The sequence below is a fragment of the Mustelus asterias genome, chromosome 3 (assembly GCF_964213995.1).
Source record: "Mustelus asterias chromosome 3, sMusAst1.hap1.1, whole genome shotgun sequence".
NCBI classification, from domain to species: Eukaryota; Metazoa; Chordata; class Chondrichthyes; order Carcharhiniformes; family Triakidae; genus Mustelus; species Mustelus asterias.
Window position 1 is genome coordinate 151603131 of NC_135803.1, and position 19104 is coordinate 151622234.

A 19104-nucleotide genomic window follows, 5' to 3' on the forward strand; every position below is an offset into this window, starting at 1 on the left:
TAGATTCATTGAATTAATTTTCTGCTTCTGTGGAAGTTTAATCAGTCAAACCAGCCACCCCTCCCCCATACAACAATTACTCTCACACCCAGTCTTATCACCAGAAACAGGCTCACAGGGACAGGTGAGAGCAACTCGATAGAACATTTAATCCCTTACTTTATTGTTGCGGTCAATGACTCATTTCCATTTTTGCAGTAACGTTGGTGTAATGGCTTGGCTAGCCATGACAAATGAAATGCAAAAGCGGGGAGGTTATGCTTCAGTTGTACAGAGCATTGGTGAGACTACATCTGGAGTAGAATACCTACAGGGCAAAAAGAGGCCATTCAGCCCATTGAGCCTGCACCAACAACAATCCCACCTAGGTCCTATCCCCACATATTTACCCTTCTAATGGGCGGCACAGTGGTTAGCACAGCTGCCTCACCGCGCCAAGGACCCAGGATCAATTCCTGGCTTGGATCACTGACTGTATGGAGTTTGCACATTCTCCCTGTGTCTGCGTAGGTTTCCTCCGGGTGCTCCGGTTTCCTCCCACAGCCCAAAGATGTGCGTGTTAAGTGGATTGGCCATGCTCAATTGCCCCTTAATGTCAAGGGGACCTGCTAGGGTAAATGCATTGGGTTATGGGGATAGGGCCTAGGTGGGATTGTGGTCGGTGCAGACTCGATGGGCCGAATGGCCTCCTTCTGCACTGTAGGATTCTCTGATTCTATGATTAGCAATTTAGCATAGCCAATCAACCTAACCCACACATTTTCAGACTGTGGGAGGAAACCAGAGCACCCGGAGGAAACCCGCACAGACACGGGGAGAACCTGCAACCTCCACACAGACAGTGACCCGAGGCTGGAATTGAACCCGTGTCCCTGGCATTGAGGCAGCAGTGCTAACCACCGTGCCACCCTGTGTACAGTACTGGTCTCCTTACTTAAGTTAGGATATAAATGCATTGGAAGCAGTTGAGAGGCTTACTAGAATAATACCAGGAATGTTCCTTCCCTAAAGGACATTACAGGCGCAAATCAGGCAATGCCCCATAACCTGTATGAAATATGAAATGATTGATGGCAGGTAAGAGATGGGGCAAAGGGGGATGAAATAGATTACCTTGACCACATGTAGCAGCAGTGTATGCCTGTTAGTACACTCTATTTGATCAGTATTTTTTTTATGTCCAATTCAATCCAATCAAAGTCCAATTCAAAGTCTCAGCAAGTGAGACATTCCCGATCCAAACTGACAAGACAGGCATACCACTTCCTGTCTTGGGCTTGATCTACATGATCCAAGCTGATTGGAGCAGGCATTGCACCTCCTCCAAGGCTTGATCTTATTTGCATCTTAGCCGAAAGGCCTAGTCGCCGCTTTAAAAAATTGTCTCAAATGAAGCCTCAGTGAAACCAAGTGCAGGATGCCAAAACTACACTTGATCTTAGCCAAAAGGCTGAGAAGCGATCAGTATTTAGGCTGACGGTAGTATCAGGCTGACATAGTCTCACAACACCAGGTTAAAGTCCAACAGATTTATTTTGTAGCATAGGCTTTTTGTACACTGCATTATAGCTAACACTGCAAACTGCTAGTTCAAAGTGGAGAGAATCTCCAAGCAGATTGCACATATTGACACAGGCATCAAGTTTCTATCTTGTAATTGAGTTTATGTCTATATACGGGTGGCACGGTAGCACAGTGATTAGCACTGCTGCTTCATAACTCCAGGGACCTGGGTTCAATTCCTGGCTTGGGTCACTGTCTGTGTGGAGATTGCACATTCTCCTTGTGCCTGTGTGGGTTTACTCCGGGTGCTCCAGTTTCCTCCCACAGTCCAAAGATGTGCAGGTTAGGTTGATTGGCCATGCTAAAATTGCCCCTTAGTGTCCTGAGATGCGTAGGTTAGAGGGATTAGTGGGTAAATATGTAGGGATTTGGGGGTAGGGCCTAGGTGGGATTGTGGTCGGTGCAGACTCGATGGGCCAAATGGCCTCTTTCTGCACTGTAGGGTTTCTATGTTTCTATGATATGCCTTGTTTGTGAAACAAATCCTGCACTCACCTGATGAAGGAGCAGCGCTCCAAACGCTTGTGCTACCAAATAAACCTGTTGGACTTTAACCTGGTGTTATGAGACTACTTACTGTGCCCACCCCAGTCCAACAAGGCAGACATAACAGTTGAGAAAGTGAGAGGGAACGGGACATTTAAACAGCTCTCCTGCTGGACAACCCATTCGAGACTCCTAGTTGGGTGTGGTGTCTCCCATCACTCCACTAATTGGCTGGCTTTCCCACTGGCTGGCCGCTAATTGGCTAGCTATCACTTCATTTCATAGAATTTTGCAACAATTATATTCTTAACTTTATATTTAATTGAGTTTAATTTCCACAGCTGCGTTGGTGGGATTTGAACCCATGTCCCCAGAGCATTAACCTGGGCAACAGGGTTACCAGCCCAATGACATTGCCACTGTGCCACATTTCCCCTGACATGCTGAAACAGCAGGGGGCAGGAGTGAGTAGAGTATGTACTTCCCATTCTGATAGAAACCACAAAACCCAACCAACAGTCTCTTTATTTTGCAACATCCTGAATGGTTATTAACATTTTGTCAAACAGTGTTTTAAAACTTGTGTGCATTGCCTGGTCAGTGTTTGGAGCTATGAGCGCTCACAAGGAAAGCTGGATTTCTTGCCTCTCTTTGTTAATGGGAGCTGTCTATACATCACTGTTAGCAACAGCTAGAGGTACTGGGACTCCCGACTTACTGCCATCAACATCAGCCTCCCCGAGCAGCTGAATGGAACACCCAGAATTCCATCTAAATAGGGTGACACAAATAAGCTCACCTTAGGATGGCACAGTGATGAGCACTGCGGCCTCACAGTGCCAGGGATCCGGGTTCAATTCTGGCCTCAGGTCATTGTGCGGAGTTAGTGTGTTCCCCGTGTCTGTGTGGGTTTTCTCCCACTCCAAAGATGTGTGGGTTAGGTTGATAGGCCATGGTAAATTGCCCTTAAGTGTCAAGGGGATGAGCAGCAGGGTACAGGAATTGCATGGTTACGTAGTGTTATGGGGATAGGGCCTGGGTGAGATTGTTGTTCGCACAGGCTTGACGGGCCGAATGGCCTCCTTCTGCACTGCCGGAAATCTATGATGGGCAAATAGTTGGCAAATCCATTACCGTCACCCTGTGATCAGTCCCCATGGTCACCCATAGCCACCCCATCAAACTGTGCCGAGTGTGAGATTGTCAACACTGTCTAGGAACACCCTGGGATTAGGGGGGATGTATGTTGATGGATTCTCACCAAAAACCAATTCCAATGTTTAAAATTCACCTTTATTTTAGTTAAAAACTACATCTCAGAGCACAGAAAGTGGAATGTGTTCAGGTCAATAGTACCAAGAGAACCAAAATGATTGTTATTACGGTGTTCCCACTGGTGGGAGTTCTCCTTGAGATAATGAGACAAACCGTAGAGACTAATTTCAGAAGTAGCTTTGCAACTGTGACTGTTGGAGGCTTCGTTTTGCGATTTGTATCTGCATCTGATTCTGGTGAGCCGTGATACATGCTCCTGGGACAGAGGGTGACCTGCGGAAGGTGGCAGGTCCTGATCGCTGGTATATGGGACAATAAGTCTAAAACAGCAAACTTCTACTTTACACAGGAAGTGCTGGAAAAGCTCAGCTGATCTGGCAGCATCTGTGGAGAGAGAAACAGAGCCAACGTTTTGGGTCCAATGTACCTCCTGTTTGGAAGGTTAACTCTGTTTCTCTCCCCACAACTGCTGCCAGATCAGCCGAGCTTTTCTGCCATTTTGCTTCAGATCTCCACAATCCGCACCACTTTGCTTTCATTCAACTTTTGACATCTCATTCACATCCGCAGGAGGTCCAAACAGAGATGTTATACTGACACTGGCTTGTTGAGGTGGCTCTGTTCAGAGTGTTTATCAAGTCCGGGGCAGGGTTACTCTTGACTGACTGGATGGTTCATTGCCCAGTTATTGGTTTCCACATTTGGGTGACCCGCGTCGGACTCTCAGAGCTGGTTTGGTGGTGCAATGTGCAGTGTACCCAGTGCTGTGTGAAACACTTCTCTCAACGCTTTCATCAACTGTAGGCGAGCAAACATCTGGTTGAACAAGTGCTCCAGTGGTTCCTGTGGAGTGAGAACATAGAACATGGAACAGTACAGCACAGAACAAGCCCTTCGGCCCACGATGTTGTGCCGAGCTTTGTCTGAAACCCAGATCAAGCTATTTCCTCCCTATCATCCCGAAGTACTCCATGTGCCTATCCAATAGCTTCTTAAATGTTCCTAAAGTTTCTGACTCCACTATCCCTGCAGGCAGTCCATTCCACACCCCAACCACTCTCTGCGTAAAGAACCTACCTCGGACATCCTTCCTATATCTCCCACCATGAACCCTATAGTTATGCCCCCTAGTTACCGCTCCATTCACCCGAGGAAATAGTCTTTGAACGTTCACTCTATCTATCCCCCTCATCATCTTATAAACCTCTATCAAGTCTCCTCTCAACCTGCTCCGCTCCAAAGAGAAAAGCTCAAGTTCCCTCAACCTTTCCTCATAAGACCTACCCTCCAAACCAGGCAGCATCCTGGTAAATCTCCTTTGCACTCTTTCCAGTGTCTCCACATCCTTCTTGTAGTGAGGTGACCAGAACTGCACACAATATTCCAAATGTGGTCTCACCAAGGTCCTGTACAGTTGCAGCATAACCCCACGGCTCTTAAACTCAAACCCCCTGTTAATGAACGCCAACACACTATAGGCCTTCTTCACAGCTCTATCCACTTGAGTGGCAACCTTCAGAGATCTATGGATATTAACCCCAAGATCTCTCTGTTCCTCCACATTCTTCAGAACCCTACCTTTGACCCTGTAATCCACATTTTAATTTGTCCTACCAAAATGACTCACCTCATATTTATCAGGGTTAAACTCCATTTGCCATTTTTCAGCCCAGCTTTGCATCCTATCTATGTCTCTTTGCAGCCTACACCAGCCCTCCACCTCATCCACTACTCCACCAATCTTGGTGCCATCAGCAAATTTACTGATCCACCCTTCAGCCCCCTCCTCCAAGTCATTTATAAAAATTACAAATAGCAGAGGACCAAGCACTGATCCCTGTGGCACTCCGCTGGTAACCGGTTTCCAGTCCGAAAATTTTCCATCCACCACCACCCTCTGTCTTCTGCTGAGTAGCAGTAAAAACCCTGTGCTGCACGGAGCAAGTTGGCCAAAGCTAATCCAGAGAAACAGATTGTAGGATTGTGACTTTTCACCACCTGTTAACAGTGGGCAGATAGTCTGCCGCTCCAGGCTGCTCTATAACCCCCAGCTTGAAAGAGTCGGGGAGGCTGAGTCTGCGATGTTGATTGAAAGGGAGGGGAAACACACTGTGGCCCTTCCACACAACACTTTCTCTCTTCCCTGTCTCTTTCCCTCTATGTTGGCCCAACTATAATAATACATCAGCCTTCACTTCCTCTCAATGGCACAGCTGAGAGTTAGTTACCTCACCATCTGAAGAACATCTTGCCTCTGCTTGGTCCTTGTACACCAGACAATGAGCGGCACAGTGGTTAGCACTGCTGCCTCACAGCACCAGGGACCTGGGTTTGATTCCCGGCTTGGGTCTCTGTCTGTGCGGATTCCGCACATTCTCCCCGTATCTGCGTGGGTTTCCTCCGGGTGCTCAGGTTTCCTCCCACGGTCCGAAAGACCAGCTGATTAGGTGCATTGGCCACGCTAAATTGTGCTTTAGTGTCCAAGATGTATAGGTTCAGGGAATTCACGGGGTAGATATGTGGGTTTTATAGAATCCCTACGGTGCAGAATGAAGCCATTCGGCTCATCGAGTCTGCACCAACAACAATCCCACCCAGCTCCTATCCTTGTAACCCCATGTATTTACCCTACTAATCCCCCTAACCGATACATCTTTGGACACTGAGGGACAATTTAGCATGGCCAATCTACCTAACCCGGACATCTTACGACTTATGTCATGGGTCTGTTGACGGGGATAGGGCCTGGGTAAGTTTAAAGTATATTTATTAGTGTCACAAGTAGGCTTACGTTAACACCGCAATGAAATTATTGTGAAAATCCCCCAGTTGCCACACTTTGGCGCCTGTTCGGGTACACAGAGGGAGAATTTAGCATGACCAATGCACCTAACCAGCACATCTTTCGGACTGTGGGAGGAAATCCATGCAGACACAGGGAGAACGTGCAGACTCCGCACAGACAGTGGCCCAAGCCCGGAATCGAAGCCGGGTCCTTGGTGCTGTGAAGCAGCAGTGCTGACTCAGTGTGCCACTGAAAAGTGCTCCGTGGGAGAGTTAGTGCTGACTTGATGGGCCGAATAGCCTTCTTCTGCAATGTACGGATTCTATGATTCTAAATAGTGAGAAACTGCTCCCTCTGAAAAACACACCAAGAACTAGCGAGCACACATTCCAAATAACGGACAAAAGGAATAGAGGTGATGTGAGGAAAACATTTTTCACCCAGAGGGTGGCTGGCCTTTGGAACAAACTTCCTGAGAGGCTGGTGGAGGCAGGTTCAATCGAGGTATTCAAAAGGGGATTAGATTGCTATCTGAAAAGAATGAATGTGCATGAATACTGGGATAAGGTGGGGGAGTGGGACTGGGTAGAAAATTCTTTCAAAGAGCCAGCGCTGACTCAATGGGCCGAATGGCACTGTAAAGATTCTGTGATTCTTTCTCTGCGTGGTTTGGCTTCACATATTGTTAACTCTTGTGAAGCGCCTTGAGACATGTTAGTTTGTTTGGGATGCTATATAAATCCTAAATCACACTGAATAACCTGATGTTCATTTGACAAACTTTGGATGAAATTCATCTGATGCTTTTGTTGCTCAGGTTTCCCATTTTGAACTCGTATTGACCTTTCAACCAAACAATTAATTGGAGCAGGATTTTCACCATTTTCTCCCATCAACTCTGGAGTCAAAGTGATTTGCTTGGGTCACAGTGGGGTCCAGCTTTAGGACTCCAGACTCTGGCACGGCGGCACAGTGGTTAGCGCTGCTGCCTCACAGCACCAGGGACTCAGGTTCGACTCCGACCTTGGGTGAGTGTCTGTGCGGAGTTTGCACGTTCTCCCTGTGTCTGCGTGGGTTTCCTCCGGGTGCTCCGGTTTCCTCCCACAGTCCAAAGATGCACGGGTTAGGTTGATTGGCTGTGCTAAATTGCCCCTTAATGTCCTAGGATGTGCGGGTTAGGTGGATTGGCCATGTTAAATTGCCCCTTACTGCCAGGGGTATCAGCAGGGTAAATACATGGAGTTAAGGGGATATGGCCTGGGTGGGATGCTCTGTCAGAGAGTTGGTGCAGGCTTGATGGGCTGAATGGCCTCCTTCTGCACTCTGGGTATTCCATGAATCTGGATCTTGAGCTCTACAGTCTTGTTGAAATTTCACTTCCCAGTTTGAGCTTGGCTATCTTGGATTTCACTTTCTCTCTCCCTCCTAATTGCAAAACCCAGTGGACGCCCCAAGCTTGCAGCTTTCTAAAATTCGATGAGCACTGGCAATACATCCAGTTGTTACGGGTGACAGTGTAGTGATGGATGATGGGCTGATTGACACCATATCCAATGTGTGAACCCTTTACACTCCAGGAAACACTATCCCCATCCACGAGTCATGGCCGTAAGCAGATTCTGTTGTTGAATCTGATCTGTCAGCGGGTTCCGTCTCCAAAGGAATTTTTAATCAAAATGAGGAGTTGGGGTATTAATAATAAAGCTGCTGGAGTCCAGTGCAGAGATCAGACTCAGACTTGTATTGTCCTGACTGCAGCTAACCTACACTCCTGCTTCTGTTAACAATCTGATCTTTAAGAAAAGAACTTCTTCAAAACTCTTCTCGTTCCATGACCTAAGAAAGGATTCAGTTTGCAGGTGAATCAAGAAAGCAAATGGAATGTTGGCCTTTATCGCGAGAGGGATGGAGTATAAAAGCAGGGAGGTCATGCTGCAACTGTACAGGGTACTGGTGAGGTCGCACCTCGAGTACTGTGTACAATTTTGGTCCCCTTATTTAAGAAAGGATATATTAGCTTTGGAGGGGGTACAGAGAAGGTTCACCAGGTTGATTCCGGAGATGAGGGGGTTAGCTTATGAGGAGAGATTGAGTAGACTGGGCCTGTAATCATTGGAGTTTAGAAGGTTGAGGGGAGATCTTATAGAGACATATAAGATAATGAAGGGGCTAGACAGGGTAGAAGCAGCGAGGTTATTTCCACTTACAATGGAAACAAGAACTAGGGGGCAAAGCCTCAAAATACGGGGGAGTCAATTTAGAACAGAGTTGAGGAGGAACTTCTTCTCCCAGAGGGTAGTGAATCTTTGGAATTCTCTGCCCAATGAAGCAGTAGAGGCTACCTCGTTAAATGTGTTTAAGTCACAGATAGATTTTTAACCATTAAGGGAATTAAGAGTTATGGGGAGCGGGCGGGTAAGTGGAACTGAACCCACTATCAGATCAGCCATGATCTTATTGAATGGCGGAGCAGGCTTGAGGGGCTAGATGGCCTACTCCTGCTCCTATTTCTTATGTTCTTATGATAGTCTTGTATTGGAGGCATTACAGCGAAGGTTCACTAGATTGTCCCCTGGGATAAGGGGGCAGGGCTATGATTTAAAGTTTATTTATCAGTGTCACAAGTAAGGCTTACATTAACACTGCAATGAAGTTATTGTGAAAATCCCCTAGTCGCCACACTCCGGCGCCTGTTCGGGTTACACTGAAGGAGAATTTAACATGGCCAATGCACTCTAACCAGCACGTCTTTCGGACTGTGGGAAGAAACCGGAGGAAACCCACGCAGATACGGGGAGAACGTGCAGACTCCGCACAGACAGTGACCTAAGCCGGGAATTGAAGCTGGGATCCCTAGCGCTGTGAGGCAGCAGTGCCAACCACCGTGCCACCGTGCCACCGTGCCGCCTCACCTTGCGCTAGAGAGGGGGTAGAGGGAAGAGGAGATATTGGCTGTGATTCATGATCCAGGGCGCAACATTTCAGGTCAAAGATGTGTGGGTCAGGTGGACTGGCCATGCTCAGTTGCCCCTTAGTGTTCGGGAGATTAGCAGGGTAAATGCATGGGGTTATGGGCCTTGGTGGGATTGCTGTTGGTGCAGGCTCGATGGGCCGAATGGCCTCCTTCTGCACTGTAGGGATTCTATAATTCTATGACTCAGGATTTTCTTGAATATCTATGGTGCTGAACCTTAGCCAGCAACTTCAGCCAATGGGAAACATGGTGGGGGGAGGGGTCAAGAAGAAAATTTAAAACTAAGGATAAGAAACTTAAGTCTTAAATAAAAAGGGGAAAAGAAACAATCTTCACAAGGCGTGATCAGTACTGAGATTCCATCTCTCGGCCCTGTGGAAATGGGTCTGCTTTCCTTCCTCACTCCATCCACTGTTCTGTTTGGTTACATAGTGATAGTCGAACATTTTACAACAGTGATACTTACTCCCAGGATGTGTACTCGGTTGTAATAGGAGCTGAAATCTATGCTGAGGTTTACTAGAAACTTGCAGACCTAAAACACAAGTTAGAATGGGAAGAGAGTATTCAGTAATTGATCAAGTCTAGCGTCTTCCACATCCTGAACTTACCGCCAAGTGATTCACGGCCACAACTGAAATGTTTAAAGTTTAAAATGTTATTAATTAGCGTCACAAGTAGGCTTACATTAACACTGCAATGAAGTTACTGTGAAAATCCCCGAGTCAAAAGTAAAGCTAAAGTAAAGTTCATTTATTAGTCACAAGTAAGGTTACATTAACACTGCAATGAAGTTACTGTGAAATTCCCCCAGTCGCCACACTCCGGCGCCTGTTCGGGTCAATGCGCCCTAACCAGCACGTCTTTCAGACTGTGGGAGGAAACCGGAGCACCCGGAGGAAACCCACGCAGACAGGGAGAGAACGTGCAAACGCCACACAGATAGTCACCCAAGGCCAGAATCGAACCCAGGTACGATGAGGTAGCAGTGCTAACCACTGTGCCACTGTGACACCCCAAAAATGTAGGAAATACGTCAGCAAATTTGTGCATGGGAAGCTCCGACAAACAACATTGTGATTTTGTGCATAGCATCTGTTTTAGGTGAAGGTTGAGGGATAATACTGACCAAGCTCTTCGCACTCCTCTGCAAGCAGCGCTTGATCCTTCATAACTACCCCAAGAGGGTAGTTGGGGGCTGGATTTCATGTCTCATCTGAATGACTATACCTACAGCTGTACAACACTCCCTCAGTGCTGCACTGCAGGGTCAGTCTCGGTGATATGTTCAATTTCAGGGAGTAACGCATGAGCTTCTGATTCAGTGGCAAGAGTAATACCACTGGGCCATGCCTGATACTTAACAATCTGCAACGAAGTTGAGCCCTTCCTGAGGGATAGAACACCACAAAGGTTTGAGGAAATTAAGGGGAGAGAAAAATCAGTTGGTGAGAAGCCTAAGAAGCTTTCAATGGGAAAAAGAGAGTGGGAACCATGGAATCCCTACAGTGCAGAAGGAGCCCATTCGGCCCATTGAATCTGCACCGACCACAATCCTACCCAGGCCCCCTTTTCCTATAACGCCCAGTATTTACCCTCACTACACCGCTCTGACACTAAGGGTCAATCAACCTAACCCGCACGTCTTTGGAAGGAGACCGGAGCACCGGCAGGAAATCCATGCAGACACGGGAAGAATGTGCAAACTCCACACAGACAGTGACCCAAGCCGGGAATCGAACCTGAGTCACTGGGATGCTGTGAGGCAGCCGTACGAACCACTGTGCCACCGTGCTACCCAAGGAACCAGAGGATTTAAAAAACAATTCTTTCATGGGATGTGGGCATCGCTGGCAAAGCCAGCATTTGTTATCAATCCTTAATTGCCCTTGAACTCAACGGGCGAGAGTCTCTGGCCTCCCAGCCGTGTGTTTCCCACCGACGGGAAGTGGCGCGTTGCTGGCTAGCGGTGGGATGCCCTGGTCCCCTGGGAATTCCTACTAACGTCACCCCACGCCAGCGGGAAACCCGCGGGAGGGGATGCACTGCTGGCGGGACTGGAGAATCCATCTGGTGTGAACGGCTGGAGAATTCCGGCCAAAATTTCAGTTAAGAGTCAACTGCTGTGGGTCTCGAGTTGGCTCGACCAGGTAAGAATGGCAGATTTTTGAATCAAATTTAAATTCCACCAGCTGCCATGGTGGGATATGAACTCATGCCCCCAGAACATTCGCCAGCACCTCTGGATTGCTAGTCCTGTGACATTACCACTAGATCGCCATCTCCATTAGGGAGAGCATTCCACAGCAGGTGATAATGACTGACAAGATTAACCTTCTGTGGTGAAGTAGATGATGATCAGTGATGATGAGCTATACAAATGCTGTCACATTACGTATGGCTTCTGGATACTGTCATTTGAATTTTTATTTTACTTGCTCTGTACGTCAAAGTTTGTAAGACAGCATTTTTTAACTCTCGAGCAGCCTGGATTACCGGCATTCTAACCCTCTTGCCTCGGTTGGGTTTGTGTGGAATGTGATATTAATGCAAACATTGGTGATGAAGAGCTAGGCGAATTCGTAGCTCTTACAAAGAGATGACACATGGGCCAAATGGCCTCCTTCTGTGCTGTGAGATTCCAGGACAACAGCACTGAACCCATTCTAGTTTGAAATGAGAGGCTTTCTTCATTGCTTGTTAAGTTTTACTTACTGTCTCGGTGTTGATGGTCAAGCGAATCCCTTTAGCTGAATTCAAGGACTGTGCGGTCTGGCAAAGTACTTCCCGGAATGGAAGAATATAATTGTACAGCAGCAGCCACTCTCCCTGTACATGGAGAAAACTGCGGTTACTCCTACACGATAAACATTTGGTTTTTTTACATTCCAGTTACATCCAAATATTGGTCTTAAAAATGAAAGTTCCTGGACTGAGCTGTTAACATTCTTACACTTTTTTCCTCCCACTTCCTAATTTAAAACATTTGTATTTTGATTCAAGTTGAGAAAGGTTTAGCAGTCGTTTATTTCCAGGGTTCAATGTCCATTATAAATGACATGCAACTTGAATTATACAAGGGTTTGCACAGTTCAATGGCTTTGCCTAATGACAAGGTCCAAACTTAGCAGTAGATTTCAATCAGGTACAAAGTCTATGTTTAGCCTACTTTGTGCCTACTACTTTACATACAGGGCTATCTAGTTTTTTAATCTGTCCATGCTGTCATAGAAGAACTATACAGTGCAGAAGGAGGCCATTCGGCCCATCAAGTCTGCACCACAACAATCCCACCTATCCCCATAAACCCATGCATTTACCCTAGCTAGTCCCCCTGACGTTACGGGTCAATTTAGCATGGCCAATCCACCTAACCCACACATCTTTGTACTCTGGGAGGAAACCGGAGCACCCGGAGGAAACCCATGCAGACATGGGGAGAATGTGCAAACTCCAAGCAGAGAGTGACCCAAGCTGGGAACTGAACCTGGGTCCCTGGCGCTGTGACGCAGCGGTGCTAACCACAGTGCCGCCACTGTCATGTGCTTTGTAGGGAAACCCCAGAACTATAAAGTTAGTTCTGATTCCTAGATACTTCTTACTCTGGAGCCAGCTGTAGTGAGAGGGACAGTGGCTATATCCACCCACATTTCACACTAAATCATGACGCCTTGCTTGTTGTTCGTGCTGAGTTCTTGGTTTCTGCTGTTTGCCCCACAAGGGCTCACTCAGGTTTGCCCATTGTCCAATGGCCAACTGAAGACTGTGGTGGAGAGAGCAATAGAGTAGAACCAGACCAGATGCCAGGTAGGTCTTTTCCCAGAGGATAGCAGGCTTTGGAACAAGATTCCGGTTTGTGTGGCAAGTGCAGGTTCTAAAGGTTATAAAGACAGATTCCTAGTTGGGGGGGGGGGGGCGGTGCATGGGACCTGAGGAAGTTGGATGATCCTGCAGGGAGTCTGTGTGTGCCCCGAACCTGGCAAATTAACCTTAAAATCGGAGCTAGGCTGTTCAGGAATGATGTAAGGAAGCACTTTCTCACAAAAAGGGGAACGGAAGTCTCGAACTTGCTCCCCTTAAAATGCTATCAAGACTGGTAATCAATTGAAAAATTCAAAACTGCACCTGAGAATTTGATTAGGTTCCCTTGAGGGGTAAATGGTAGGTACGTGACCCTGTGTCTAACATCTTGCACCCTACCCCTGCTCTCCACCCCCCCCCCCCCCCCACCACCCCCCCACACCCCCACCCCCAAGCCCCCACCCCTAAGCCCTATTAACAAATCTGCCATCAGGGATGTAGTAAGAAGTCTCACACCAGGTTAAAGTCCAACACGTATATTTGGTATCATGAGCTTTTGGAGCACTGCTCCTTCATCAGGTGAGTGAAGAAGCAGTGCTCCGAAAGCTCGTGCTACCAAATAAACCTGTTGGACTTTAACCTGGTGTTGTGAGACTTCTTACTGTGCTCCACCCCAGTCCAACGCCGGCATCGCCACATCAGGGATGCAGTACCTCTTCCTGAAGAGCAGAAAAATTCAACTGGGATGTTTCTGGGAACTTTGGGTACAATCCTGAAAAAGCAAGGGAAAAAAATCTGTTTCACTTTTAAAAACCTCAAGTGCAATATTTGGAATCTGACAACTGACAGGAATGAGGTGTACGGCAGATACATTCTACAGCAAGCAGTCTTATGAACCTGCTTCTTTTAAACAGCCAGTGACTATCATCCAATTACGATTAAAGTCCTAATCATCTGTGGGAGCCTAATTTTAGTGATGTTTCTGTTCCCCTCCTCCCTTCTGCGATGATTTAGGAGTTTAAGTTTATTTATTAGTGTCACAAGTCGGCTTACATTAACACTGCGAAAATCCCCTAGTCGCCACACTGTTTGGGTATGCTGAGGGAGAATTTAGCATGGCCAACGCATCCAAGCATGGCATGGCACAGTGGTTAGCACAACTGCCTCACAGCAGCAGGGAGCTGGGTTCAATTCCCACCTTGGATCACTGTCTGTGCGGAATTTGCACATTCTCCCCATGCCTGCGTGGGTCTCCTCTGGGTGCTCCGGTTTGCACCCACAGTCCAAAGATGTGTGGGTTAGGTGGATTGGCCATGCTAAATTGCCCCTTAGTGTCAGGGGGACTAGGGTAAATGCATGGGGTTATGGGGATAGGGCCTGGTTGGGATTGTGGTCGGTGCAGACTCGATGGGCCAAATGCACTCTCGGGATTCTATGATTCTAACCAGCACATCTTTCAGACTTGGGGGTGGGTGGGGAGAGTATGGTGCGGGGACTGGAAGAAGGGGGTGGCGTGATAAAAACTGAGATACCGTATTCCGGCTGCCTCCCTCAATAATCAACTAACTGTGAACCGTTTTGACGCTGCTGATATTTGCTGGCTAAATGTAAACCATGGGAGTTTTCTACTATTTTATAGACAATAACTCTGAAGTTACATTTACAATTCACAATGCACCATGCAGTGGTGTGGAACTAACAGTTCCTGCCATACAGTTCCTTAACTGTACAGGACCTTGGTGAGACCACATTTGTAATATTGTGTGCAGTTCTGGTCACCTCACTATAAGAAGGATGTGGAAGCGCTGGAAAGAGTGCAGAGGAGATTTACCAGGATGCTGCCTGGTTTGGAGGGTAGGTCTTATGAGGAAAGGTTGAGGGAGCTAGGGCTGTTCTCTCTGGAGCGGAGGAGGCTGAGGGGAGACTTAATAGAGGTTTATAAAATGATGAAGGGGATAGATAGAGTGAACGTTCAAAGACTATTTCCTCGGGTGGATGAAGCTATTACAAGGGGGCATAACTATAGGGTTCGTGGTGGGAGATACAGGAAGGATATCAGAGGTAGGTTCTTTACGCAGAGAGTGGTTGGGGTGTGGAATGGACTGCCTGCAGTGATAGTGGAGTCAGACACTTTAGGAACATTTAAGCGGTTATTGGATAGGCACATGGAGCACACCAGGATGATAGGGAGTGGGATAGCTTGATCTTGGTTTCAGATAAAGCTCGGCACAACATCGTGGGCCGAAGGGCCTGTTCTGTGCTGTACTGTTCTATGTTCATCCTGGGTTTCTCCTTACGTGGAGTTGTCCCCAAGAGGAAGATCAAACGCGCAGACTGACGACCTTGTGCCTTACTGCAAGAACAAAGAACAAAGAACAATACAGCACAGGAACAGGCCCTTCGGCCCTCCAAGCCCGCGCCGCTCCCCGGTCCAGGATTGAATCCCGAATCCAGGATCCCCGCCCAATTTTCCAGCCTATCTACATACCAATATCCTATACACCGAGCTGTCCCTCACAGCTACGATGCTTTGTTCATTACAACCTAATAACTTACCCCCACCCCCCCATTCCAGACCATGTGATCTCCAGGGAGAGGCGAAAACCCAGAGTGAAAAACCCCAGGGCCAATATGGGGAAAAAAATCTGGGAAATTCCTCTCCGACCCCCTGAGGCGATCGAAACGAGTCCAGGAGATCACAATGGCCCCGATCGGAAAATGCTTCCCAACCCTAGTCATTTCCACTTCCTAAGACTTGCTAAAAGGAAGGGGGATCCAGAACTGTGCTTCGATTCTTAACTGGACACTTGTCGACAGCTTGTGAAACCCAAGCCATGTCTGTTTCTACAGAGGTCGGGTCATTAACAGCTGCTGTCAGTGACAGGAATGGAATACACCTACCGCCAGGAGCACTCCAGAGGATGTGAAGCTCGTTTGAAATTCTGTTCTCATTAATGAATTAGGTTGTGGCTGAAGTGTTAGGTGAACCGATGCTCCTATCTTTGTCCTGCTTGGTGTATTACCTTGCCCGCCTTGGGTAATGATATCCCTGAAATTCTGGGGTTCAGGAGAGAACTGAATGGTTGTACACCCCCACAGAGTAAAACAAACAGGCTGCCTGATTCCCTACCCGATAATGAAAGATTTGTACCTTGTTGAACGGACTTGTTGAAATGATCAAATAACGTTGCAAGCCTTGCACAATTGTACATAACAAACGCCCCACTCTTTGTTCCTTTGGTTGAGATGTTGACTGCTTGTGTCAGGTTCAGATTCAGCTAAAATTCACAGCAGGGATGAGAGAGAGGAAAGTGAATTTCTGAGAGAAATCATTTATTTTTTCATTTTCATCTTGGCTTTAATTTCTGAGATTGAACATCAAGCAGTTGTGGAACTATAATGCCCTTTAACGGGGCAGAAGTGCATTATCAGCCCTGGGAACACTATTCTGACTCAATTCGATACGTTTCCCAATGAAAGTTTCTTTCTGTTACAATGCCCCTTCAAGTGGCTTGCAATTTAATTTAATTTTGTTTAATTGGTTTCAAAAGAGCATATAATGCCCTTTAAAAGCAAAAGTTAAATGGCTGACTTTCTGCTTTATTGAAAGAACTTCCAGTTACCCTGTCCAAAAGACAAGAGGTGGGCTATGAAGGATTGGGGTTGGGGGAAGGACTGTTCAGTCCATTCATCCCAGGAAACAGATTGATCTGTTACAGTATTTGTATCTAACAGACTGTTTGCCTCCACTCCCAACCCAGGCATTCATTTCGTTTGATCATTTTAAGTAAAGAAATAATTTCCAATATTAGCCCTAAGTTTCCATTGTCTGAACCGGTTTTTCTACCATTCGCTATCTCAAAGATCTCTGAAGTGTATTTTTAGTTGCCTCCTTGCAATGATGAACATACTAAATGTTGTCAAGTCCACTAACACCTTTTGCAGCATGGAGGCACAATGGTTAGCACTGCTGCCTCACAGCGCCAGGGACCCGGGTTCGATTCCCGGCTTGGGTCACTGTCTGTGTGGAGTTTCCACGCTCTCTCCATGTCTGCGTGGGTTTCCTCCGGGTGCTCCAGTTTCCTCCCACAGTCCAAGAGACGTACTGGTTAGGGTGCATTGGCCATGCTAAATTCTCCCTCAGTGTACACGAACAGGCACCGAAGTGTGGCGACTAGGGGATTTTCACAGTAACTTAATTGTAAGCCTACTTGTGACTAATAAATAAACTTTAACTTTGGTGCACTGCATCTTCTATTCATAAGAATTATAAGAACTAGGAGCAGGAGAACGCAGTTTAGCCCCTCGAGCCTGCTCTGCCATTTAATATGATCATGGCTGATCCAATCTCGGTCTCAACCCCTTTTACTGGCCCGTTCACCATAACCCGTCAACACTCTTATTAATTAAAAATCTCTCTACCTTGTCCTTAACTTTACTCAAAGTCCCAGCATCCACCACACTCTGGGGCAGTGAATTTCACAGATTCACCACCCTTTGAGAGAAGCAATTTCATAGAATCCTTACAGTACATAAGGAGGCCATTTAGCCCATTGAACACAATCCACCCCCACCCCCCCCTCCGCCAAGGCCCTATTCCCGTAACCCCACGTATTGACCCTGCTAATCCTCCCCCGGCATTAATGGGCAACTTTAGCATCACCAATCCACCTTGGAGTGTGGGAGGAAACCAGAGCACCTGGAGGAAACCCACGCAGACACGGGGAGAACGTGCAAACTCCACCTGAGGTCAGAATTGAACCCGGATCCCTGACGCTGTGAGGCAGCAGTGCTGACCACTGTGCCGATTTCTCCTCATCTCTGTTTTAAATCTATCTGCCACACCTTATGAATTGAATAGCAATTACTGGGGCTTCTTTATGGGTTGGGGGGGGGGCAGAGGTGGAGTGGGGGGAGGGAGTCCCGTTGGCCTGCTCTTGTGCACCAGCTGGCTGTGAACTGACTTTGGGCACTCTCCTCCTTCCCTTATATAAAAGTAGTGCAACAAGACTTGTAAGAAAAGTGAAGGATGAGAAAGTCAGGGTAAGAAACAAAGGGCACGTTCCCCCGCCTTCCCCTGAACGATGTCGGCAGTGTTTGGAATACGTTGGATTACTTACTGCACTGCGGTGTGCTGTCGCTAACAGTTCAAATCTGATGGAGGCTGAAGTCATGTTGCTGATGATTTCATCCCAGGAGTCCCCTAGGAAGAAATGCAAGAAACTTAATGGGAAAACGTGGTTCTAATGAGTCAATTCCTTCAGCAGGTTGCAATCCTGCCTACCTAGAGTCTGATCCTAATCTCTCCAGAAACCAGTCTGATTGCCAGTGGCTTTTTAAAAGGTCTCTTTGGTAACTTTTTAAATCCATACATTAACCAGAGAACAAATTCCATTATTTTCTCGTTATACCCCTAAAGGCCTCATTTTGTTTTTGCCTCAGTGAACAATTTTCACCCTCTCGTCATAAACTCCAATGTTGGTTGCAGAGATGAGCTTCATTACTCACTGCCTTAACTAGCTGAACATTGAAGGAAAGTTGTTTTAAACAGCTGTTCACAGTGGTTAGCGCTGCTGCCTCACAGCTCCAAGGACCCGGTTCAATTCCGGCCTCGGATCACTGTCTGTGTGGAGTTTGCACATTCTCTCTCTGTCTGCGTGGGTTTCCTCCGGGTGCTCCGGTTTCCTCCCATAGTCCAAAGGTGTGCAGATTAGGTGGATTGGCCATGATAAGTTGTCCCTTAGTGTCTAAGGGGATTAACAGGGTAAATGTGTGGGTTTGAGGGGATAGGGCCTGGGTGGGATTGTTGTCGGTACAGACTCAATGGGCCGAATGGCCTCCTTCTGCGCTGTAGGGTTTCTATGTAATTCAATCCCCACTGACAAACAGATTCTCTGGAAGCCTTGCCACTTGTGCCACTGACACCCTCAGCACTGGGACTGTTTTCACAACTGGTCCAAAGAAAACCATATTGAGACATCCTATTGTCGAGGCCACTGATGCCAGGATCGAAAGAGAAGGAGCAGGGATTGGGTCACACTCTGACTAACAGACTGGACAGTAGAGCTTGTACCTTGCACGAGGTTTCCATACTTCATCACAGATGCTTCCTGCATTTGAGACCTTCGAAACCTGGAGGAAAAGTAGTGAGTGAAAGCTTTAACATGCAATTTGTTTGAAATTTCTTGCACTCTATAATTTCATCTGGTTCCAAATTATC

General features: G+C 47.1%; 1 protein-coding gene and 1 pseudogene across 4 annotated transcripts in view; both read right to left on the reverse strand.

The window, feature by feature from the left end:
* Positions 1-1284: 1284 nt before the first annotated feature.
* LOC144491956 (U2 spliceosomal RNA) lies at positions 1285-1462 on the reverse strand (annotated as a pseudogene).
* Positions 1463-2555: 1093 nt separating this feature from the next.
* dalrd3 (DALR anticodon binding domain containing 3) overlaps positions 2556-19104 on the reverse strand; it is a 35589-nt gene continuing 19040 nt past the window's right edge. For 3 of the 4 annotated variants that reach the window (XM_078209942.1, XM_078209944.1, XM_078209945.1), the window contains exons 7-13: positions 18958-19016; positions 18005-18087; positions 16036-16162; positions 13598-13656; positions 11799-11912; positions 9550-9618; positions 2556-4167 (exon numbers count right to left, since the gene is read on the reverse strand). In XM_078209942.1, the coding sequence (XP_078066068.1) occupies positions 4048-4167; positions 9550-9618; positions 11799-11912; positions 13598-13656; positions 16036-16162; positions 18005-18087; positions 18958-19016 (631 nt within the window). In that variant the 3' untranslated portion in view covers positions 2556-4047. The remainder of the gene's footprint in view (positions 4168-9549; positions 9619-11798; positions 11913-13597; positions 13657-16035; positions 16163-18004; positions 18088-18957; positions 19017-19104) is intronic. The other variant, XR_013497489.1, reaches the window with a different exon arrangement.